This window comes from Triturus cristatus, chromosome 9, assembly GCF_964204655.1.
Source record: "Triturus cristatus chromosome 9, aTriCri1.1, whole genome shotgun sequence".
Taxonomy (NCBI): domain Eukaryota; kingdom Metazoa; phylum Chordata; class Amphibia; order Caudata; family Salamandridae; genus Triturus; species Triturus cristatus.
Window position 1 is genome coordinate 29,214,481 of NC_140592.1, and position 26,047 is coordinate 29,240,527.

General features: G+C 43.0%; 1 protein-coding gene across 1 annotated transcript in view; it reads right to left on the minus strand.

The window, feature by feature from the left end:
• Window positions 1-26,047, minus strand: part of LOC146797305 (uncharacterized) — a 164,006-nt gene that overhangs the window by 31,339 nt on the left and 106,620 nt on the right. The window contains exons 4-5 of the mRNA XM_085624295.1: window positions 16,679-16,887; window positions 10,870-11,237 (exon numbers count right to left, since the gene is read on the minus strand). Of these exons, the coding sequence (XP_085480421.1) occupies window positions 10,870-11,237; window positions 16,679-16,887 (577 nt within the window). The remainder of the gene's footprint in view (window positions 1-10,869; window positions 11,238-16,678; window positions 16,888-26,047) is intronic.

The following is a 26,047-nucleotide window of genomic DNA, read 5'->3' on the forward strand; positions in this document are numbered from 1 at the left end:
TGTATGCTCAGAAAGGCCTGTAGCTGCCAGAATGCACCTGCCTTAGAGTGTAACTGTCAGGTTATTCCAACTGATGTAAGCAGTTTTGTTTCTGCTCCCACTCTGCTGGCTGAGTGATTTCTATCTGACCATGTTTGTCAATAACTATTCCTGTGTGTGCCTGGACCTTCTATTTGAGTCTCAATGCTTACTCAGCTACAAAATGGGTATAAAAGACCCATGGTTTCTGTATTCTATGTACTACCTCATACAGTTCCTGAGGGTTCTGTATTGATGTAGTCCCACTCATGAGTGATGAATAAACGTGTTATTTGATATTTCAGCTTCAGTGCCAATTTCGTCTTTGGTGGTTTAAGGACCCGTGGACAGATAAGGGTGAACCCTGCACCGGTGGGCCCCTAAAAAGGCTCATTTCCACACAACACGCTGGAAGAGCTATCTCTGCCTCAGTCTATTCAAACTCACAAACAATAAAACGTGGCAAAACAAGGAGTTCTTTCCTCATTGTCCATATGCACTTGGTAAGGGATGACATCACTTCCTGTTACCATTGCTTTAGGGGGTGGCTTGTACCGCCCTAATGCCTCCAGTTGGATCCCTGTAAGATAAAAGTCGTTTTGGACTGGGCTGCACCTAACAGTGAAAAAGGGGTTTAAAGTTTTTGGGCTGATTGGGTCTTGTAACGTCAGCTGGTAAACCATAATGCCCTCCTGAAGGTGCAAACTCTTACAGAAAGAACTGTCCGGGGTTTGCGGGTCAAGGACATGCCCAGTAGTTTTCCTGCGGCTGGGGGCAGTTTCCACTCTTTGCAAAGATAATTCTTCTCCTCTTTTGATAAGGGTCTTTTCACGTTCCCAGTCTGGATAGGTTCCTCTGCCTTTTACTCTGATAATGAAGATAACTATCTTTGAGCAACAAAGGGAGGACCCTTCGTCTTCTTTCATTCTTCCATTGGAGTTCCTGGGCTACAGTCTGAAGGTGAATTCTACGATAGCTTCCGTAGTGTTGGCTATTTATGACTAGTGGCTAAGCATTTTGGTACTAGTCATACTTTTTGAAGGCTTCATCAGTCCACCCCTCTCTGCCTTTAATTGATCAAATTTAGTCGCACAGAAAGGATTTCACGAGTTCCCTGCTTTAACATGAGCTGACGGCAATGTCTGTTTTCGGAAAAAGATACTGAAGACTTGTCCAAGGAAGTCTTTATTGGGACCTCTCCATCTATCAAAGGTGTGGTCCAGGCAGATGCATCTTAGGACAATTGAGAGAGAATGAACATAACTTTAGCCGGGTCGACCCGGAACAGCTGCGGATGACTGAGAAAATGTAGTTTGCACTGAGTGAGAAAAGTATACATTTTCGAGGTTGGTCTGAAACTTTCCCTGGTAATGCCAAAGCGATAAGGGCTATTAACTGGGGTGGACCGTGCCTGGGATATGAATCAACGGCGCTTCTCCAGCCGCCATGACGGAGCTTTCAACCATCACTGAGGATGGATTTGGTACTAGTAGGTTAATGTTGTTTAACAAATAGTTTCACTCTTCGCGAGCCACCTCCTATTCACTCCAAATCTTACTAATGGCTGGTGCCATGGCCGAGGGGTCTCCAAACATTTCAAGATGAGGACCACATCTTATATTTTACAAATATTTGTGGGCTGAAAAAAATCTATTTTATATGGATAAAAATTAAATGAATGAATACGTTTTACTTGGATCTTTTTTGTAATCTGCATGATATGATTCACAAGAAAAGAGAAATGTGACAATTACAAAAAAAAAAGTTTCTAATCTAAAAAATGCTTTATTCAAAAATGTATGTGGCACTCCCTGTGCATGTGTGAGCCTACTACTATGGGTGCTGGCGAGACTTCCTCACTCAGTGCGGTGCCTGCATGTGCTTTTGTAAGAGTAAAACAAAGCATGCACACTGAGGAGCTAGGCTGAATTGGGATAGAGAAAACGATAATCAGAGACCCAATCATGATCGCCCTGCAAAAACCTGGGTGCAAATTGTGCGTCTGCTAACTGGAAATCTTGTGAGGTTTGCAGCTGAGCAATTTGCAACAACCCCTACATGGCTCCTTAGAGTGGGGGAAAACTGGACAATTGTGCATTCCCTGAGTGTAATTTCTATGTAAGAAGACAAAGGTACACCAAAGGAGTCCGTAGCGGAGCCTGTGGAATCATAGATGTGACTTCGGTGTGATTTTGGGCTTAGTAAAGTTGTCCCAGACCCGGCTCTCCCTGTGCTTCTGCATTGCTCTTACTCCTGTCTTCTCATCGCTTTTTTCCCTGTTTTTTTAAATATCTTCTTCTTGGGGGCGATTCACAGACCTAATCTGAGACAAAATCCTGAACGTACTACTTTTGGTATTCACAGAAGGCATTTAGTAGTGCTAAAGTTAGGACTCCTAACTTTACTACTACTAAATGCCTTTTGTGAATACCAAAAGTAGTACATTTAGGATTTTGTCTCAGATTACTTTTCTGAATTGGGCCCCTTGCTTCTCCCTCGTTCTCACTGCTCTCTCCCTCCTTTTTTGAGTGCCTTCTCCTTGCTTCTCCCTAGTTCTCACTGCTTTCTCCTTGCTTTTTCCCTCCTTTTTTGAGTGCCTTCTCCTTGCTTCTCCCTAGTTCTCACTGCTTTCTCCTTGCTTTTTCCCTCCTTTTTTGAGTGCCTTCTCCTTGCTTCTCCCTAGTTCTCACTGATTTCTCCTTGCTTTTTCCCTCCTTTTTTGAGTGCCTTCTCTTTGATTCTCCCTCGTTCTCACTTCTTTCTCCTTGCTTTTTCCCTCCTTTTTTGAGTGCTTTCTCCTTGCTTCTACCTAGTTCTCACTGCTTTCTCCTTGCTTGTTTCCTCATTTTTTGAGTGCCTTCTCCTTGCTTCTCCCTAGTTCTCACTGCTTTCTCCCTCCTTTTTTGAGTGCCTTCTCCTTGCTTCTCCCTAGTTCTCACTGATTTCTCCTTGCTTTTTCCCTCCTTTTTTGAGTGCCTTCTCCTTGATTCTCCCTCGTTCTCACTTCTTTCTCCTTGCTTTTTCCCTCCTTTTTTGAGTGCCTTCTCCTTGCTTCTACCTAGTTCTCACTACTTTCTCCTTGCTTTTTCCCTCCTTTTTTGAGTGCCTTCTCCTTGCTTCTCCCTAGTTCTCACTGCTTTCTCCTTGCTTTTTCCCTCCTTTTTTGTGTGCCTTCTCCTTGCTTTTGCCTCGCTTTACAAAATCCTATGAATTCCAATGCAGCCGGACCCATGAATACAAGATAGGGCAGCTACTACAGACCTACCATTTAGCTTCTTAATGGATTGCTCCTCCGCTCCCACAGATTTCATTCAGCAAACAAGGCGCTTGCAGCTCTCGAGCTTATGACTGGCGTTCTTCTCCAGGCCACGGTACTTTCCTCTGTTCTTCTTCAGTTTCTGGCTTCCTGCAATAGAAAATAAAAACAGACTCTAGGAGTCCGTTTATTTCCTATTGCAGGTGAAGCTGCTGTCGGAGAGCAGCGGCATATTACAGCGAACTTAACTTTGTGGGCTGGATATAATGTTGTAGGGGGCCTTGGGTTGGAGACCTCAACTGTAGCCTGAATTGGATCAACATCTGAATCCATGCTAATATGTGAGTCTGAAAAACTGTCCGGGATACAACAATTCCAGAGAGGGAATGCCAGGCTGTGGGCTCAGATGGTATCTACCAATCTCTCTTTTAGAACTTCCCAAGAGGCGGAAAGGAATTCCAACCTCCTGGATCAGTCCAGAATGGGAAATCGGGGCATAGGTGTAAGGGAAGGCGAGAGAGAGACACATCACACTAGCAAACTGTGAATCGCACTAGAGTCTATCTGCGTGCCTGGACTTCAGGAGGAGATGATGGGAAAAAGGCTTCTGTGGCACTGGGAAACATTCAGAGGCCTGGAAGCATCTGTGGGCCTTCAGACAAAGCAACGGCCGCAATGGGACTAAAACCACCAAGGGTAAGGATAGTAGGAAAGGAGGTAGGACAACCAAGGAAAAGAGAAACTTGAACCAGAAAAAGAATAACACAGCAAAAGTGGAGGTAATGACATTTGGTGTTGAAATAAGTGAGAACAGGAGCCATACAACAAGTAGAAAGTTGGCAAGCACCATCTTGCCAGTTTGTAGCCTTTTTATTGTGGCCAGGAGCTGCTGTGCTCTCTCTACTGGCCCTGACCTTGAACAGTCTGTTCTTAACCCTCTGTGTGAGCCAGCCACCAAGAGCTGGTAGTCCAGCCTCCAACCCTTCATGGTCTTTTGTGACTCTCTTGGACAGATACGAACAGACTTGCACTCACGTCTCTTTTCCAGCATGTTCCTAGATGAAATCCTGGCAGCTGGATATACATTGAAGAAAAGAGGCCTGAGGAGTCACTCGCCCATGATGCGAATGGTGAAAAGCAGAACTGTGGAAACAGGACAATCCGGGCTCCATGCCGTAAGATTTGATCCAATCGAAGATCCCTGGAATCCTGTCTCGTTTAGTCTTTGGATCAACAGCTGCTGGTCTTCAGTGTCAAAGTCTTATTAAAGGTCCAGTAGGTGTAATATGGACCCTCCCCAGAGTCTCTGCGTCCAGGAGATCATCCCACATGGAAATGAATAGTCATTTAGTACTTTTAACTGGGCTCAATCCAATCTGTCTGCATGAGAGGAGACCTGTGCAAAGGGTCTTTGTCAATGAGTTTTCCTAGGAGCAATCCGGCAGATATTGGTCTGTAATTTGCCTGGCCAGTCTGCTCAAGTCCCTGCTTCTTTAGGACGGGGTTAATGTGCTATGTGTTCATGCAGGTCTTTACCTCTCCAGTTGTAGAGACAAGTGAATAACCTCTTTGGCCAGTATGGCAACAGAGCAGTCTAGCACAATGCTTTTGAATACATATGGAGGACGGTCTGCCGGCTACGCTGCTATCTTTATAAGTTTCTTTTGGTTTGATGTTATTAGTTTATTTTGCTAGTTGAAGGAGCACTGTTAACATGGTTTGCAGTAGAGCGTGTTTCACGCCATCTAAGCTACTGTTTGCCTTTGCGAACTCGGAGGCCGTTTTAAGAAGCTCATGTGTGGGCATGTAGCACGTGAAATGCAATGAGACTATTGAGCTCTCTTGCTTTTGTGATGGATGTTGTGTATATGTTGTAGAGCTGTTATAGCTGGTTGTCTCTCACAGCTTCTGGTTTAGGTTCTAAGTAGATTTACATCTGAGTTGATGAGGTTGTTGCTGAGTTGTTATGACAGGAGCTTTTATGTTGAAAGCATGTCATCGCAATTTATAACATTATTATGCGAACATTGCTGGGTCCAGATGCACACTAGCAGTGAGTTCTTCTTCAAAGGAGTTTTACGTTGACGTTCTTCCTGGTGCAGCGTCATCTCCTAGCCATATGAGGAAGAGAAGATCAGGGTTGTGGTCAGCTAGCTGGTCATGCTCAAACATCTGGCATTGATTAGCTTGAATGATAGTTTATCAATAGTTTGGCCTGCCTCGGATGTATTAACTTATTGGTTACATGATCATGAAAGGAGTTTTTACTGGGGAAGCAGGACACTGTGATGAAATGCCGTTAAATTCAACTCTGCAGCTGGTGTTATTGAAGAAGATGCCGGTGATTCCTCTGCTGATTCTTCGTGCTGGTGTAACAAGTGGAAAGGAGGCTATAGATTCCCTTGGCTCCCTTTGCATCATACATTAAAGACACCCTAGGATCTAGCACGTTAGTTGAGGGAAGGTTAGTAGACCCAGGATGTGTTCTGTTGGCTGCTATGGCTGGAACGGCAGCAGTGGAAGAACTGTTGTTTCCTCATGTCTGGTTGGAAGACTTGAATAAGAAGGTGTCTCCAAATCTATGGCATCGGTGAGCAGGAGTCAGCGGGTTGCTTTAGTGAGTGGACGCGCTGCTGACCACACTGGACCTCATTGTGTGCCGTGGGGCAGAGGCTAAACCTGAACCTCTGTATGCTGTACCATGCCTTGACTCAAACGTATTTATTGGTGGGATAACACACCTCACTTTTTATTTCATCTTTCACCACAAACACTGCAATATTTAAAAATGGATGATTTACGAGGAAAACAATGATATTTCTGTTAGCATCATGATGTATTGCTTAATTCGGGACTACATAAATATATTTTTGTTCTGGTGACTATTTACTACTGATCAGTAAGCTTCAACTATAAAGTTGTATTAACCAGTCCTTGTGCATTATACATGGATATAGTACCCACTGCTGTAGATTATAAGGCTATTACAAGTTATGATGGCGTTCGTAACCATTTAGAGGAAGTTGGCCGTAAGAAAAGGAGAGGATATTTTATTATTTTTACTTCATCGGAACACATCCCCTTCCCAAAAACTGCTTCAATGATTACTGTCTTGCTCTTTTGTATGAGAGAGATAGTATGGTTGTGGACATGAAGAATTAATATTGTGAAATGTACCTATCAAAAACAGTATTTTGTTGCACAAAGATATTAGAATCTGAATAATGTAAGTCAGATTTAAAAAAAACACTATTGCTCAGAACGTATAAAAACATGCTGAGAGATCACATCTTTTCTGCAAAGACTCCAGGGTGCAGAAATAAACATTTTGACATAAATATCTCTTTTCTGCTGATCACTGTTCATTTTAGAAAAACAGATCATAAGATCAACAAGCCAGTTCTTTTCACTGTTTAATCTACACATGCAATGATACTCTGAGATCTGCATTTCACCATAACTGCCAGCTCTGGCAAGAAGTACTATAACATCAAAACTCATCTGTGATAACTTATTACACTTGAGCAGTAACACCATATGCATATTGCAGGTTATCAGAGACATCACAAATTGACTGTAATATAGCCTTATAGCCCACTGTAGCGGGATATACCGGCTATTAAAGGCCTGCTGCAGCGTTAAAGGCCCGAGCTGAAGGCGAGGGACTTTAATAAAGCAGCAGGACTTAATAGCTGGTATAGCCCTGCTACGAAGGGCTATAAGGCTATTAGAATATTCTGCCACTAGAGGGCAGAATTCAAATCCCCTCAGGCTCCCTGAAGCCTTTGTTCACAGCCACAGCTGTGAACAAAGAAACATTGGAATGTTTGAGCTCCGAGCTTATACCAGCCATTATAAGCCCGGAGCACTCCATTGTTTTCAATGGAGCTTCCAACATTCCAATGTTCTAATAAGGGTTTTCTGTTCTTATGTGTGCATGTATGTATACAATGCTACTTCTATAGTGTAAACCAACCTGAAAGGCAGGTGCTGTTCAGGTTGTATATTGAAATTTCATTACTAAAAAAACATCTGACAGAAATATAGTGTCCAAATTTCTTTTACAAACATATTGTCCATGTTGGAAAGTCATCCTGTGCCCTGGGCACCCCCCAACTTTTTTGCTAACTGGTACTGGTGGTAAATGACTCTTACTGACCCTGGGCTCTGCCTAACCAGGCCCAGGGCCAGTGCTATGCTGAAAGACACAGTGAAAACACCTACGATACAATAGGATTCACTAAGGGGTCCAGGGTACACATGTGATTGGCATGACCTACCCTATAAGGCCCAGTACATAATAGGGCAGGGGGGTTGAAATTACCTCTCAGTCCCTAGTCCCTAGGGCATGGCAGTTTAGAGGCCAGCAGCCCTTTCTGCACTTGCATGTATGCACTGCTGGAGCCTGAGGTCAGTTTAAATGTAACTCTGTGTTGCAGAACTGATTTTAAAAAGTATATTGTGCCCAAATTCGACTTTGGTGTTTGGGGTACTTAAAAATGGATAACCTACAATGTTTGGGCATATATAGGGTACCCCCGGGGTCTCGCCTAGGCGTCCCAGGGGCGGGAGGTCAGGTATATATAAGGAGGACCTTTATAAAATGTGTTTCATATGCCTTGGGTTAAGTGAAATTGAACATTTCACTCCCCACATTGTGATAAAGTGCTGCACAAAATCGAGGAGCACTGTGGAGGGAGGATCTGCAATATTTTTACATATTCAGAACCCCTAAAGTCTCCCCTAGGTGTGCCAGGGGTGGGGGGTCTGTAGATATAGGCAGAGTACTTATAAAATATGTTTTTGTAAGCCCTGGTGCTGGAAAAATGGCCCAAGTCATTTTTCCCATTGCAAATATCCTGCTGCATAGGTTAACATGGCAAGAAGTTATTAACTAACTAATAACTCTTGATAGGAGAAGGCTAAATATACCATTCAAAGACTTCGCATGATGGTATTAATAAACTGAACAATATGATATTGTTGAATTTCTCCTACAATGTACAGACAAGAAGTTATAATACTTTCTTGTTTGTAAGCCCAGATTCAGCCTTCCAGTTGTCTGTCCTGATTGGTCAGAGTTAAGTGGATTAGCCAGGCTTCTTTGAAGAGGTGATAAAGAACCCCTGGGGTTGACCAGCTCCACTGGGAGGGCAGTGTTCTGTTACACAGGAATGCCAGAGCAGGGGTGGGGTGGAGTCGCAAACAATTGACTTCAAGGGAAGGGGAAGACACCAGTGTCATTTACAACTGTACTCTTTTGAGCACAGCAAGATGCTAGGCTTAAGGAAGGAATGATCAGATGCAAGGGGGAGAGCCTATGGAGATTAGCCATCCTAGGGGTGCGTTTAACCAGCTCTTCTCTGTCTGCTGGAAAATCAGCCATTACGAATTTGAAAGAATTGGTGCCTCTGGGACAAAATAGTGCCACACTCTACAGGAAGTGGTCATACCTTGGGGTGGTACCCTACATCCCATTGGACAGGAGTGACCTCCTGCTTGACCCAGAGAACTTGGAATAAGTATCTGAGCGTGGCGGAGCCTCTCAGATCTGCTGCTTGAAACTTAAGAAAGCAAGTCGGGCCAACCTGAGAAGTTTGATGTGCATTTCCTAAGGCCTGCACTCTGAAGATTGCACCTTCTGCACCATCTGGAACTACAGCCCTGTGGACTACCTTGCTGTAAAAGGACTAAAGAGTCGACTCCCTGCAAGCTACAGGTTCACAGAGCTCACCTGGAACATCACCACCAAGAATCCTCAACCTGGATCATGACCAGTAGATTTGTAAGGGTTTTGTACAAGTGGATTGTGAGAACTTAAGTCCTCAACTTTCAAGGACCCTCTTGGAGCTTCCAGACCCTTGGAGTGAATTTGAGGCACTTTGGGGAACTTCAGGAAGAAGTTCCAGAAGTTTGGATATCTTTGGGGCAACTTTGGAAAAAAGCTCCATAAGGGAACCGACTCAACCTGGGCAGCCAAGCTGCCTGCCTTCCAAGTTCAACCAGCTGAAAAGCCCCTTAGGTCCTACTTCCAGAGTTTGACCGGGAGTAGGCGAAATCCGAGTCCGGCGAACCCTCACCGAATCCGGCCTGATGAAGAGCATCGAGGGACCCAGCGAGAAAAAGCGCCAGAAATGTTTCTAAGTCTGAAGGTAAAAACTGTGACCGAGACCTACTGCGAGGGGTAGCCGAGCAGGGCTCAATCACGGACGGCCTGAAACTTTTTCTTTGACCCGGTCTATCGCGACCAGATGTCCCGATAAGGCGCTATAGTTTTCTATGTGCTAGATAATGCTAAATCTTTGAAAATTCATATTTCCGGTTCCCTGTATTGGATGTTTGTCGTTTTGGTGTAATTTTAAAGATAAACATATTTTCTATTTTAATAAATCGGTGTTGGATTTTTATTTTGCATTGTGTCTCAATTATTTACTGAATTGGTCTTTATACATTCTTTACATACCTGTCTTTGAAGTTAAGCCTGCTTGCTCGCAGCCAAGCTACCAAGGGTTGAGCATAGGAATAAATTTATAAAACCTATTCTGAGCCCTATACTGTGTTAGTGGCCTTATTGCCAGTGGCAAATATACATTTGCCTCTATTAATAATCCACTTTCCAACTGTCCTATTTTGTGCAGATATTGAATTATTAACACTAATGGGTGATAGCTTTGTAATGTATATTTAGGACACAATATTTCTGCAAGACGAGATTTTGGTTACGATATTCTGAGATCATACAGCTGGTTGTTCTAGCTTTGTAGATGATACAACTGGATTTGAAGATGGTGTTGGCCGGCAATTGGAGGCAGTGGAATTACATCAGAGTGGGGGGTAATATGGTTATATTTATTACGGCCCTATATAAGGCATGCTGTGATGTATAGGTTACAATTACAAATGTACAGTGTGATGTCTGAGAAGATATGGAACAGGGCAATGCCACCACCTAAATGTGAGCGGGTGAAGACTTGAACACCTAGCAGTTTTTAGGTTGCTTTCTGGCAGGAATGGTTTAACTTTCTTCAGTAGATAGAAATGGTGTAAGCCTGTTTTATTTTCTTCGCAATGTGCCTTTTGGGAGAGTAAGGCTGGTGTCCAGCATGAATCTAGGTGAAATGGGTTTTTGAACTTATGTTCTTGCCATTGAGCCAAGTTTGGATCTGGAAAATAGTATTCATTCTGTTTGTGGAGGGGATAAGCTTCAGGTATGAGCTGGATACTGGGTCTGAATGAGGTGCATGCATTGTCAGAGGCATTGGATGTCCAGAGCAAAAGACACTTTCATGTGGACCTGTGTGTCCTTGGCATTTTGGTGAACTGTGGTGCTGTTGCTGGTGAGTGGTTCCATGTAGGGATTGAAGATGCTGGTGACAGCATGAAACAGGGAGATTGGCAGATAAGAGGAAGCTTCTTGGACCCGAAGGTCCCTTTGTGAATGGATACCTGCAGCCACACCAACATCTGCTTCTACATGTAGGAAAATATTACTATGTGTATTTATATCCAAGTTAAGCTACTTAATAATGAAGGGTTTTGTCATTTCACAGTTCTTTGCTGTATTCGCAGAGAAATGCATTTGTCTGATGTCTCACCCGTTCTTCAGGAGACTGTAGGATTCTTCGTCTGGAGACAAGGATGGGGAGGAGTTACAGTTTTCGGTATGTATCTGGAGGTTGTCATCATCAGACTCCACCTTAAATTCAACGTATATCCTCCCATGAAGGTCAATCTCATAAGGAAACGCTGTGATTGGGTCATTGAAGGCGCTGCTCTGGTAGAAACCCATAGAGACGTTGTGATGCCCAAGAGCCACGTTGGAGGTGACCATGGGATGGAACTGAATGATCAAGGTCTCGTTATCCACCATCTCACACCTCAGCGGTATCTCAATCCTGTGCACTGCGGTATTCGGGACGCTGCCGTAGACTGTATTCACATAAGCAGTTTTACCATCTTCAGTCTTAAAGAAGAAAAAAACACAAGCTGTGAACAGAGCCATTCAAACTATTTTCAGTGAGACAATAAAATGGTACAATTTATCCATGGCTGGAACGTGAAGAATAACTTGTCCCTTTGAACTTCAAGAAATGGTGGCGCCGCCAATCAAGAGGTTGGTTCTGGATTTGGTTTGACACACCAGCCCCTAACAGACTACTTTGTCTGAGGACTTGGAAGCAGTCCTGGGAGTGCGAATCACTGAATTAGGTTTGAGACTTTCCTGTAGGGAAAGCAGTGCGTTTTCCAGCATATCAGTCTCTCGCAGGAATTTTAAAGGGGAGGCATTCCCAGCTTTTTAGACCTATGTATGTACCAGGATTAGTGTCCTTCATAAGTCTTTCTTCCAAGACTCAACAGAGGAGAGTCATCTTTATATCTATCCAATGTACAAAGTTATGCTTACTAAAACACACTGCAGGCCACGGAGGTCTTTCAGTAGCGTAAAACATGAGGGGGCCCCCTGCAAGCTATGCTGAAGGGGCCCCTCACACTCACATCAATAGGGGCTGAGGAGGCCCCCTTCTGTATGGGTAACCCTGGGGACTCCCCGCACTGTGTGGGCTGCAGGGCCTTTGTTACACCCCTGTGGTCTTTAGGCCTTCCATGAACCTCAAAATTGCTTCTGCAGAATTCAATCAATGACCTTATAACCTCTAGTGGGTCACTGTTTTTCTTACATTGAGACCCAATTAATTTGTTGTGTTTTTTAGGTCTCGCCAAGGCAGCACTTGCGCTGTCTCTTCGAGACACGCTGTATTCAGGATATAGGCATAAAGCTCCGCCCACATTCCGCCCATCTTTTTATTTGGCTCCTGTCATTGTCCTTTGTAAGTGGTGGCTTTTCATTAGTCAATAGGCTTAGTAGTCCCTCCTTCTACCGCCTATTCTCTTCTACTAACCTCCCATGAGGACACCTCCTTTTATATGTGTTGTTACTCGGTATGTTTTAATTACTGCCACGGAGCACAATTTTCTTAAATGACTTTTGCATAAAATAAATATTTAGAAAAAAAGCATGAGGCCGCCATTCTTTTCAATTGGTTTAATTTTGTTGCAATTGCGGCACCCGAGCTTTAGCTTTAAACATCTTAAGCTAAAGCGCGGGTGCTGCGATTGCTTCAAAAGTAAAGAAATAGAAACAAAATGTTTTTGTCTATTTCTTTTCTTTTGAAGCAATTGCAGCTCCCGCACTTTAGCTTAAGATGTTTAAAGCTAAAGTGCAAGTGCCGCAGTTGCAATTACTGAAAGTTGGAGCTATTGGTGTTGCATTATTATTAGCAACGCCAATATCTCAAACTTTCAGTAATACGAGACCTATTGCATTGCAAATGCTTGTGTATTTTGCTTTTGAGGCTGGGTGGCGTAAATATAATCACCCGCCCCATTGGTTACGCTTAAGCCGTAGAAGCCTGTGGCCACAGTGGAGCAGGCTGATCCACGTGAAGCGCCCTATTGTTTACTTACAACAGCTGAACAATCTGCTTGTTGCCGTCATTTGTGTCCATGATTACGGAACTAGTAGCTGCCCAGCTGCACACTATGATAGCGATGGCCATTTTGGAATGTGTGCCTTTTATCAAAATAGAACCTCTGAGCAAATGTTGTCATCTTTCTACTGCAATTCTGTTGTTAGTATTAGAAAGGGAGTATTTTGTCGTCTTTGTTAAGTAAAAGAATGCTAATAATAATTTATAGAATATTCTATAAAATTTCAAACATAAATAGCAGCGGCACGCCCTTTACTTAGTGACTGGAAAGATATATAATGATGTATTTTTCAGACCTACATGTTCGCTTTACATTTTTGAAACCCTCCACTCTTGTGTAATTCATGATGGCCGCCTCGTTAGGGTACGGCCGCCTAGTTGCCGTATGCTCATACTCATTGCGGGTTGTCTGCCTGTCCTTAGTGATCCTTGCTCTTCCATAGCGAGCAGGGCCAGGAGGGTGGTTCTCTGCTACTGCCAGGAAGTGTACTACGGATGTGACTGGTAAGTCAAGGAACAGAACCTTTAGTACTCTGAACCGAGGACAGCGGAGCAGTTTCAGGTGGGTATCGGGTCCTTAGAGGACAGGGTGATAAGGGGCAATAGAGTCATGTTCACAGAAGTATGCTTGAGACCCAGGGATATGCATAACTCTATAAGATTCATGCCCGGCCTGCCAAAACAAGCCTCTGCCACCAGTGCCAATCAACCTTTGCTCATTTCCCACCAGTCATTGCTCTTTTTTCTTTTAAGTCTATCCTAGTCCTCTCTCTTCACTATTCATTCTCCCGGTTCTCCTGTCTTTCTGTAGGCAACCAAACTCCCTACCTTGATGTCTTTTCAGCTGTCTCTCCTCCCTCAATGCACTGCCTGCTTTCACCCCGCTTTTTACCCCTGCTCTTCTCTCCCTATTTCCCGCTCCCCACTCATTCTACAGTCCCCCATACCAATACCGACCCTCTCCCTCTTCTGTAACCTTTCATCTCTTCCTTTATAAAATATCATCATGGTAGTCAGGTATTCTTTTATTCACAACCAAGCACATTAGCGCCACAAAGTTTGCCAGTGAAGCGCTACTTTTGTTTTCTCTACTTTCTGTGAACAACAGTGTTCGCTTCTCCTGCGCTGCTGCTGCCCCTCCCCCTCTCTCTTTCTTTCTCTTATTCCCTCTCTTTGTCTCTGCCTTGCTCCTCCTCACTTGCTAAAAACCATAAAATTGGAAAACATTTAATATGATCCTTATCAGCAGTTTTCCTTATTTTAGTTTATAAAATGTGTACCGCGGCTCTGTGTCCAGGGATGTGGTCTTTTTAAACCATACTACTTACCTTTTTTAAGGATATAAGCAATGGACAATCAAACAGGTCCCTTCCGGCCCTGTAGACATGTTCTTAACTTTTCAGGCAAAAACACATAAATATTTTTTAATAATAAGTGTAATAGTATTAAAGTAACTATCTTGTTCCTGTTTACATTTCACATGCTTTACTTAATCTTGAATTTGTGGTTACTTTATTTTTCAGCCAGCATATAACTCTTATCTCCTCTCCCTCATAACCTATGTCCCATTTTCTGGTTATCCAGTGGAGCGACGACATACAAGTGGTAATAGTGCTATGTAAATATCGTCACTCCACTGCATACAAAAAAAATAAAAAACATTGTCATTTTCAACGCCAAGAGCTCTAACTTTAACAAATGCAAAACCAATTGCATTTCAAATACTTGTTTATACGTCCCCTCCACTCCACTTCAAACCAAAACACATGGGTAAAAAACGCAATTTACAATGCCAATAGCTCTAACTCTCGCAAATGTGAGACCTATTGCATTGCAAATGCTTGTTTGTACATACTGTGGAGCGGGTGCATAGGTTCCTATCTGAGATTGCAGTACAGAGTCACTGGGTCATATTGCTTATATTTTCACTGCAGGGTTTCTCCGCATTGGTTCCTTTATTAGTTAGGTCTCGACTGAGACAGCACGACAATCTATTGTTTAAAAAAATAAAATGTTATACAGGGGTCATTACTTCATTGTCAACCTTATTTTCTTCCTTTCCACTTGTGAGCGTGTCTATGTATGTTGGTCTTACTTTTTCTCTATGTTTTTTTCTTTCCTCTGGAGCATGGACCAATCAATTTCTAGATTAGTGTTCTTCCACACGGTTTGCACTTTGATTGTGAGCATGTATTGTTTCTTTCTATGTTCGATTTACACGCTCCTATGCTGCTCTTGCGTTTTTTGCTGCTTTTTCTCTCTACGCTTTTGTTTTTTTGTCTTGGGGGCACTACTCCCCTCGCTCGTTGTTTGCTTTCCCGAATTTTCAAAACTTCTCTTTTCCAGTAAACTGTTTTTCTTCGGTCAGTCTTTTCCGAGACGCATAACAAAACAATTTAGTACATATAATAAAGTTACATGTTGCAGTATTCACTAATGTTGTGTCTGTTTATGTCGCCAACTTGTTTTGGTCGTATTCAGTGTATTGCTGCCTTCCTACCCAATTTGGGAAATCTGACGTGTTTTTAAATTATACCAACTGGTGATGTTGGCGCTTGCCTAAAAGTATGTGTATGCCTGCCGGTAGCAGTTCAAAGTTGGTGCATCTTTATAACACAACATACCATCATACACTATACAATAACAGGCCTTGGTGTACCATACCATAAGCATAGCATGCAATGACAGGTTGTACCATACCATACCGTACCATACCATACCATACCATAGCAAAGCATGTAATGACAGGTTGTACCATACCATACCATACCATACCATAGCATGCAATGACAGGATGTACCATACCCTGCCATACATAGCATAGCATAGCATAGCATGCAATGAAAGGTTGCACCTTACCATACCATAACATACTATTCCATGCTATACCACCATACTTACCATACCATTAACATACCGTACAATGACAGGTCATACCATATCATACTATCCAATCCAGTTACCCTCACCTTCATTTTACCTCTGCCCGCCCCTCAAGACACCCTTCCCTCCCTTTACATTTACCCACCCCTGAGCGCTCAAGTCACCCTCACCTCATTTACATTTACCAACCCATGAGCATGGAAGTCACCCTTACCTCCCTTTATCTTTACCCACCCCTAAATCCTACAGTCAGTGTCCTTCCACTACTCACCACTTCCAGAAGTCCATTTGTTCCTTTTTACCTGCAGCCACTTCCCCTCCCCTTCTGCATTCCTGCTTTTCAGGTCTGTCCCTTCCCTATTGGTGCTTGCCCCATCCACCCCACACCCCCCTCACTCTTCGTTGCTGCCCCCATCCCATCATAAAAAAGTCACACCAACGAGTGTCGAGATGCCACAAAGATGCAAACTGCACCTCGCTCGCTGCTCTGCATGGCCTTTTTTGTGCTGTCCTCATGCAGAGCCAAAACGACAAAGTTCAAGTCAGATAATTAAACTTTTTCGGGAAGACACAGAATAATCCCATACTGGAAAAATAGATCACTGCCCCTCGCAGTCAGAGCTGTCAGCGTTATAGCATTTTTTCTTTGATAACTTTCAGACATGCTGCCCAGCTGTACAATATGACTAAAAGAAATTGACATAGCAAATAGCTCTACCACAGGCAAGATCTATTGGCTTTGCCAATGCTTATTTAAATTCCTTCTAAATTTGGATATGCCTCACAATGTCCAATAGGAAGTCTTTGTGCTTGACTATTAACAGTGACATATGAGGTAGATTAGGCCCAATTTAAAAAAATGAATTGGATGTCTGTCACAAAAGTATATATTTTTTGTTTTGCGGAATTGACGGGTGCAATTCACAGGTGTAAAAGTAGAAATTTTTAAGAATTCTAAATTAATGTACTCTGTTATTTAACCACTCAAGCTGCCGATATTCTGCAGACAATATTTAATAACAGAATTACTTACAAGCACTTGGGTGCCACACTTATCGAACGGCATGGTGATGACGGCCCACTGACCCTCCTGTCGAGCTTGGCACTCTGGGCTGTTGAGGTGGACATCGTGAATCGATAGTTCGGCATCTGTGACCATGCGGAGGGGGAGGCGGTATTCGGCGTGGTGGGAGAGGCAGGTCAGTTCCGACTCTTCTTTAGGATCCTCAGGCTCTTCTGGTCCTGGAAGAGAAGAACACAACACCCTGGTGAAATATCTCTATGATAGATGTGTTTGAGATACAAGTGAATAGTGAAAGCAGAATGTATTAAATGTATTTCCTTCTATACCAATGGTATAAGTAGTAGGCAGAGATAGGCAAGTCTTCTCCAACTTTGTCCTCAAAGTTTGAATGACATTACCTTCTCCATCACGGCTGCCGTCTTATAGTCGACTATCGTGGTTGGTCCCTCTTGTTTATTTCATGACTCCTGCACTTACCTCCTTTTACCCTCTTTCCTTTTTATTTTGTCACTTCTCTCATCATCCCTTCCCGCTTCTAACTGCTACAGTTATGTTTCTTCTCTGATATGTTTCATTTTCTCATCATTTTAATTACTACATAATCTTGATCTAGCTCTTTTTCCCCCATTGTTGTCTCTTTGTCTTGTCTCTACAATATTGCAAAATAGTTCTCCTTGCTATCAGTTGTTTTTGTGTCCCTCATCTCTGTTCTATTTACCAGTATTTTCCTGTGCTCACCTCATGTGCACGTTTTTTCTATATTTCTTTTTAAGGAACCTGTCCCTGCACTCCTCTCTCACTTGTTTAGTTTTTCTTTTTATATTGTCATCCGATCATTTTAAGTAAACTATCAAGCAATAAACAAAATGCCCAAAAGCCATCTCTTTGAGGAATATCTACCAAACCAGGTATGAAGACCTGAACATTTAACCTCAACCCAATCATGGAATGAAGACCTGAACATTTAACATCAACACACATGGAATGAAGACCTGAACACTTAACATCAACACACATGGAATGAAGACCTGAACACTTAACATCAACACACATGGAATGAAGACCTGAACACTTAACATCAACACACACGGAATGAAGACCTGAACATTCAACATCAACACACATGGAATGAAGACCTGAACACTTAACATCAACACACATGGAATGAAGACCTGAACACTTAACATCAACACACATGGAATGAAGACCTGAACATTTAACATCAACCCGCATGGAATGAAGACCTGAGCATCTAACATCTACACATATGGAATGAAGACCTGAACACTTAACATCAACACACATGGAATGAAGACCTGAACATTTAACATCAACCCAAACTGCCAGGAATTGGCCTGTAAGTTCATTTTGGGAGTGCTTACCAAGGCACGCTGTTGGAGGTGGGCCAAACTATTAATGAGTAGAGGCAGCAAAGTGGCACATGTGTTTTCTTTCGTAAAAAAGGTCTGACATTCAGATCGCTTATGGTAAAGGTGGAAAGGATAGGTACCCGTCGAGGATACTGGTGGGTTCTCCAACTTTTGGAGAATCTTGAGAGCAGAGGGGACTCAAGTAAGCCAGGAATTAAAAGCCTGGGACTTCATGGATTGGCCGGTGTTTGGCAACATTGTCATCAATTAGGTCAGGCTCGCCAAGTAATCCTCTACCTCTGTCCAAACTCAGTACATTAGATCCAGAGATTCTTCAATTGCTGGTGGAACTCCTAAATTCCTTGTAAATGGAGGGGCAGGTCCCACAGGCACGGGGATCATGCCTTGGTTCGGCCTTTCTTGAAGAAATCAATTATGGACCCCGACAACTTGGGCAACTTTAGACCAGTTTTGAAGCTTCCTATAACGCAAAGGTCATGGAGAAGCATGTTAACAACCAAGTTTCCAGTTTTATTGAAGCCCAGGGTTCTCTACACTCTACCACATTCAGGGATGAGAAAGGGACACGTTACCGAAGCCGCCCTTCTAGGAGACACAGAACATCTAAGATACCTCCTGGATAGGGTGAGACAGCTGAGCTGATTCTTCTTGATCTCAGCGCAGCGTTCAATACTGTGTCTCATGAGATGCCTTTGTTGAGATTGGCAGCTGGCCTGACCCTGACCTGGATGACATCCTTTTTAAAGGAGCGTTCATTCTAGGTGATCCCAGCTAGTGCCTCCTCCGGCTGACACACCCTTACTGCAGTGATTCCCCAAGGCGCATCCCTAAGTCCGGCACTATTTAACATCGATGTGCGGCCATTGGTGGACTTACTGGAAAGCTGAGGACTCACCTTAATTTCATATGCAGATGAACCACAGATCATCTTTTCCTTGTCATCTGCGCAGAGTTATGACTCTGAGGCACTGAATGCATGTTTGGGCACGGTCCCAGGGTGGATGAACAACTATTCACTCAAATTAAATGGAGATAAGACCGAGGTACTGGTGTTGGGAAAGGATCCGTCATTGTGCAGTCCCCAACACTGGCCAGCCATCCTGGGTTCAGTACCGGAACCAGCTGCCTTGTCTGTTGGACAATGAGCTTTCCATGAGACCTCAGGTGATGAAGTGGGAGGCAAACTGTTCGCTGTTTTTAAATGGTTGCAGAATATTCTCTGAAGGTTACCATTCTCCCCCCAAAGGACGGTAATTCAGGTCCTCATCATATCAACACTTGACTATGGTAACATGCTTTATCTAGGGACAGATGAAGCCTCTGTCAGACGGATAACAGTGGTCCAGATCTCAGCAGCCAGAATGTTAAATAGACTTCCAAAAAGTGTTTCAACCTCAAAACTTCTCCTCGAAGTCGATTGACTCAGGGTGGAGAAAAGAATTCATTATAAAACCCTGTGCTTTCTGTATAAGACAAGATCAAAGGCTAGCCCTAGATAGCTTCATGATGTTGCCAGACCTTACTACTCTGCATGTTCCTTACGCTCCAGCGGTTTTACCTAGAGTGAAAAGTACTCTGATCGGAGGCCGATCATTTGTGTATCAAGGCACCAAGTTATGGAATGCCCGTCCAGCAGCATAGCGAGGTTGTTCTTCACAAATGACTTTCCGCAAGCAACTGAAGACCTGGTTCTTTTAAGCCAAAGCGACTCGGTATAGACTCTACCAAGCGTTTAAGCGCTAGGAAATCCCTAGCAGGTAGCTGCACACTATAGGAATGCAATAATAACAATAATGCCACTTCCAACTCTCCCTAAATCATATGACCATCTTCCACCTCAAACACAGGCCTACTTAATTAAACAATATGAACTTTACAGCTAACTTCGCAGACCTTCTCACCTAAGTGACTTTCACCTCCCAGACAACTCAAGAATTAAAAAACACAAAGGACACCCCCCTCAACTTCATCAGCACTCTCCATGCACAGCTGTCCGTCAACCAACACAGTCTCCAACGGTTAAAACCTCACCCCCATTTTTTGATATTACAAACTATTGAATCCACAGCTCCCAAACCACTAGACTAGGCCAACCACCCCGACATCCCCTTCAACCTGCTCATCATCCAACAAACACACTGAGATCAGCCCAGAAGAGAGCAAAAGATCTTTAGATTCTTGAACGATTTCTCCATCCCAAACTAAAGCTCAAAATCATCTCTCACTCTCCCTCCTCTGTATCTGAGGTCAACTCTCTTCTGAATGATTTCATAACTACCTTTCTGGAAAATCACCCACACTTCAACTATACCATGGAAGTTCAAACTGAGCCCTTCATCACCCTGGTAATCCAAAGGCCTTGCCAGAAACAACCTATCCATCCATAGGTAGGAAAGAATCCAGGGACTTCACACAACTGAAGTCCATCCCTGCAACATGTAGACAACTCACTACATTAGCCAAAGCCAAGTGCAATAGTAACAACACCAATGAAGCTACTGACAGAAGCGGAACCAAAAAACTTTGCACGTACCCCTTTGCCTGCCCTCTAATTCCACACTCCACAGACAAGTGCATTGCCATCAACCTCTTCTCCAGTGAAAAAATAGAAGATTCCACCACACATCGATGACACCAATCCTGCTTCTACTCTGACACTCACCCCTTTGAGCTGGATCCTACAATGACCATACTTCAAGCCCCTGTCTCTCCCAGACCTCGCAGACCTCTTGAACTTCCTCAAAGCCACCACCTATGAAGATGATGTCTTAATCTAGTCTTTTATCAAAGCCCTCTCAACCATTCTCACCATTGTCAATGAGTCCCTCACTCAACGCATCTCCCGAGAAGCTTTCACGGCAGTCCTAAGAAAACAAATGCTAGGACTTGATGACTTCACAAACTATCGACATCCTTCCTTCATCAGCAAGCTCATCGAGAAAGAAGTTTATGCACAAATCCAAGATTACATCACCTACAGTAGCCATTGCTTGCAAGAGTACCAATTTTCCTTCAGACCACTCTAAAGGACACAGACGGATATATTTTAAAACCCATGTAATACGCTCCTATGCACCAATAATCATGGCCTCTGCCGCCTAGTACTACTACACCTCTCAGCCACCTTCAACATTGATCATCCCATCCTCATCTGCATGTTGAATTCTCACATGGGGTTCACTGGCAACATCCTTCACTGGTTCTGCTCCTAACTATCCAACCAGACCAGTTTGTTCACATGAGCACCTCCAAATCCCCGGAGTTTCCTAACATCTGTGGAATCTGTCATGGTTCCATCACGTCCTCTGCCCTCTTCAGCCGCAACAAAGCCTGTTGGGACTATTCTCGATGAAACCAGATTCAATATTCACCAACACGCTGACCAAACACAACACTACTTGAAAATCTCCTAATCCAATGCCTCATCCAGGGTTTTATGATATTGATGTCCGAATATTGCGATACACAAATATTGTGGAAAAAAACATGATGCTAAATATAGAGTTTTCATACTCATAATGTAAAGTACAAAAATATTGTCTACAAAATAGTGTCCTACTTAATACTGAGATTATATAGGTACTTAAATGCGTTTCAAAATATAATTTAAAATAAATAATTACCTTAAATAGTAAAAAGGTAATTATTTTATAAAAGATACTACTTACAAATCTATCTGAATAAACAAATATAAATGTTATAATATAACTGATCAAAACTATTTTCTCAAACCTAATGTTAATAAAAGTGTAAAAATATAAGGAAACAGTATACATTTAGAATGAAAAAATATAAAAATAAAAGTAAATATAATTTTGAAATAATTGCAATTATTTTCTAGAAACACGATTAAAATATTTATTACTCAAATAAACTTCCTAAATAAAATGAAAAAAATAAAATACAATAAAAATATAATGCAAAACAAATTACTAAAATATATTAACAACCCAAAAAATAACAAAGCACCAACAATTAAAATAAAAACTAAAGCAACATTTTAAAAATCTCGTACTTAAAACTACAACATTTAATAAAAATAAATACATCCCCAACAAAAACAGAAACAATATGTTAATGCTACATCTATAGTAATAAACATGAACAATGGTAATTAATATCAAACAATTATCTTCAGTTTAAATAAAAATGAAACCAAAAACATAAATGAAACAAAGTTGACATTCCAAGTTCAACATCAAAACGTTTAAACAAAAATAGAATTGTGAAAAATAAAATGTACCACTCCCTCTTGAACCTAAAAAATAGTAGGAAACACATTTTACTGTAGAAAGATACAAATTACTATCCCTACTCCAAACTAAGCCTCAAAAGGGAACGCATGGGACTTTGGAGGGGCCAGATTCCAATTCCTGTATAAACAACAGGAGAAAAAGTGTTGGAGTTTGGGAAGGGGTCAGATTTGCGATTCCCAATGTGAGGTAAGCAACACTGGTGAAATTATTGGACTTTGTAGGGATCTGATTTACTATTTGCACCGCAACCTAAGCAGTAGTAAACAACAAGTTTGACCTTGGTGGGGTCAGATTTAATATTACCACTCTAACCTGAGCAACAGTGGAGAAAGGATTGTACTTTGGAGCAGGATTGCAACTACAAACATAGCAAAGGTAGAGAAATCATTGATATTTGGGTGCTGATCATATTTCCTATTCCCACTCCAACTTAAGTAACATTGGTGAAAATACTGGGCTTTGGAGGGATGAGATTTATTATTTCCATTTGAACTAATCTACAGTAGAGAAAGTGCGGGACGTTGGAGGGGTCAGATTTGCTTAAGCCACAGTAGGGAAAGTGTTGGACTCTTGTGGGGGGCAATTTTTTAAAAACTAATTTCTATAAGCAACCAAAAACACCACTCAATAAATAAAAAATAGACATACCTTTTTTATCAACTTCAATATTATTTCCAAAATAAAAACGCTAAAAGGTTTGCAATAAAACACTCCCCCCCACTCCCCTACTGTTCCAACAACTGACAATAATGAGAAATAATACTCAAATAAATAAATCACAACAAAAAAATTGAAAAGAAAGTTAATGGTAACGAAGCAAAAACATAACACATCAACAAATAAATATCTTGCTCAAGTAAATAATTTACATTATAATTATAAATTATTAATTTACATCTTTCCATCCTTACTTGTAAAAAATACTAATCCACTGCTCCACCAACCACCATCTGCTTCTCTATATTAGTGTAGAGTTGTGTATCTCCTTACCAGTTTACCCTCTACCACACTCTTAGCCATCAATGTTGTCTAAAACAATAATGCAGTTACAAGAATATTGTGGTATAGATAACTTTTTGCATATTATAGGTAGTTTGTTGGGTTTATAGAGAAGTAAGATGGGAAGATGTTTAAATATAAATTTAAATGTGTTTTACACATTTTCTTTTTACAATTTGTAACGTAATTGGCTTATTAAATTGATGATCATCTAAATAATTTGTTAGTTATTTACTTTATATTATTCAAAATTATATATTTTTAATTGGTTAATGATATTACTTGTGTACATTTTTAAATTGTAATTTTTTTTTAATTGTTAATCACTGTTTTAACTTTAATTGTAAATAATTTACATTATAATTATAAATTATTAATTTACATAAGTAATTACATAATTGTACAATCAAAACGTTTCCTCCCTTCTAATGGCCGTCCCTTCAGCCCTCGCCCAGGCATAGATCGAGTGTTTCCACGCCTGTACAGGGGGGGGGTTCCTGCTCTTTCCACCTTTTGATGAGCAACCGTTTGGCAACCGCTATTCCCAGGTCTAAGAACCGGGATGTCACCTTCATGGCCGGCGTTCTACGGAATTGATGCAATAGGTATACCTCCCATTCGAATGGCAAGCTACGGCCAGTACTTATACGTAGCAGCTCGCTTATCCTACTCCAATAAGTATATATCCTCTGGCAGCTCCATAGCATGTGGATCAGCCCCTCCCCAGGGTCCAGACATCTGGGGCACACCTCCTATACGGTGAAAGTACATGTTGATGGCCTCCGGTGTAAGGTATGCCCTGTGTAGTATGAACAACTGGATCTGTTGGAGCCTCATATTGCGTCGGAGTGGTTCTAATGTGACCGCTGCATGCGTGCGTAAAGACCCTGCGAACCAACGTACCAGGTGCCTGCCTCGTCCCATAACATGGAGGTACTGTATAGTGAGATGTTGCTTTGGTTCTGTAGACATGTCCCCCCATATGGCCGTCAGCGTTGCAACTAAAGAGCGGTGCACAAGGAATTGTCCTGATGGCAGCCCCCCTCCTCCACCAACGAGTCATATGGTGCTAACTCGCCTTCCCAATACAGGTCTCCCAGAGTCTGTATATCCGCGTCCCTCCAACTCTCCAATGTCGACGGAGTAAGTGTTCGCACCCCGCTGGGGGAGCCCTCTAAGGGTAATAGAGGCGCGTAGGGTATCAGGGTTCTAGTAATAAATAAACGTCTGCGATAGCATTTATACGCCACTTTTGGGAGGAGTGGTGTCAGTGTCGCGTGTTTGACCGCTGGGTGGAAGAGCACGAGGAGCCATTCCAGAGAGTAGGGGGCCTGCAACGTCGCCGTGTCATCCCGACCTCTGTCTGCAAACCAGCGGGCTAACCACTGCAGTTGTGCTGCCAAGTAGTAATGCTCGAAGCAGGGCACTGCTAGTCCCCCTTGATCCGTGGGTAGGTGTAATTTTGCCAGTGACAGCCTGTGACGGCTACTCCCCCAGATGAAATTGCGGAGCAACTTAGAGAACGCAGCAAAGAAGGCCGCTGGTATGTATATTGGCAGATATAGCCTGGGATATAGCCTGGGAAGGATCACCATTTTGGCCAATGCCACCCTAGCCGTGACTGTCAACGGCAGCGTACCCCAGAAGCGCATCTGCGACTTGAGTGCCGTAACCGCTCGACCCACAATCCCGTCCAATATATCCTGCGGGTGACGGTATATCTGGATACCTAAGTATCTGAAGGTATCCTCTTTCCACACCACTCGTGTTCCGTTGAGAGTGTATCCCGGATCGTGCCTTCCCCCTTCAAACGCATATATGCAGGATTTGCTAGCATTTACCCGAAGCCCCGAGACAGCTGCAAAGTCTCACAATATAAGGGCCATATAAGGGCCAGCTGGGCCGGGATATTCTGTATGTCTCTCACGTACACCAGCAAGTCATCTGCATATAATGACACTTGATGTGTTGTATCTCCCAACGGTACACCCTCCCCCTCCAGTGTGTGGAGTGCCGCCGCCAGAGGCTCAATTGCCAACGCTAATAGTAATGGCGACAGCGGACACCCCTGCCTGGTGCCCCTGCACACCGGCACCGCCTCCGATATGTACGGACCCAGCCTGACCCGTACTGTGGGGTTTCTATATAATAGGCCTATCATTTGCAAAAATTCCTCCTCCAAATCATAGCGCCGCAGCAGCATCGATAAGTACCTCCATTCCAGACAATCGCCTTTTCTAGATGTAGCATTAAGCAGCCCGCATTTGGCCAATCAGTGACACTTTCCGCCGCGACGCTAAATAATCTCCGCAGGTTCAGGGACGTACTCCGCTTAGGCACAAACGCTGTGAATGAGGGCTGAGACCACCGGTGCCAAATGCTCCGCCAGGACTTTGGCAAATATTTTATAATCGGCATTCAAAAGCGCCAGCGGTCTATAAGACCCCAAAGCTGTCGGGTCGCGGTCGGGCTTCAGCAGGGATATCAGGTACGCTTCATGCATTGAAGGGGGAAACGTGCCTTCCTCCAGTGCCTTTGAATAGACGGAGTGTAAGTGCGGCACCAAGGACTCCCAATAGGCTTTATAGAATTCGGCCGGAAGGCCGTCTGGCCCTGGAGTTATCCCGGATGCCAGGGATGCAACTGCCTCACCTATCTCTTCTAAGGTGAGGGGGCTATTAAGCGCCTCCTGGTGCTCAGCCGAAGCCACAGGCAAGTGGACCCTACCCAGG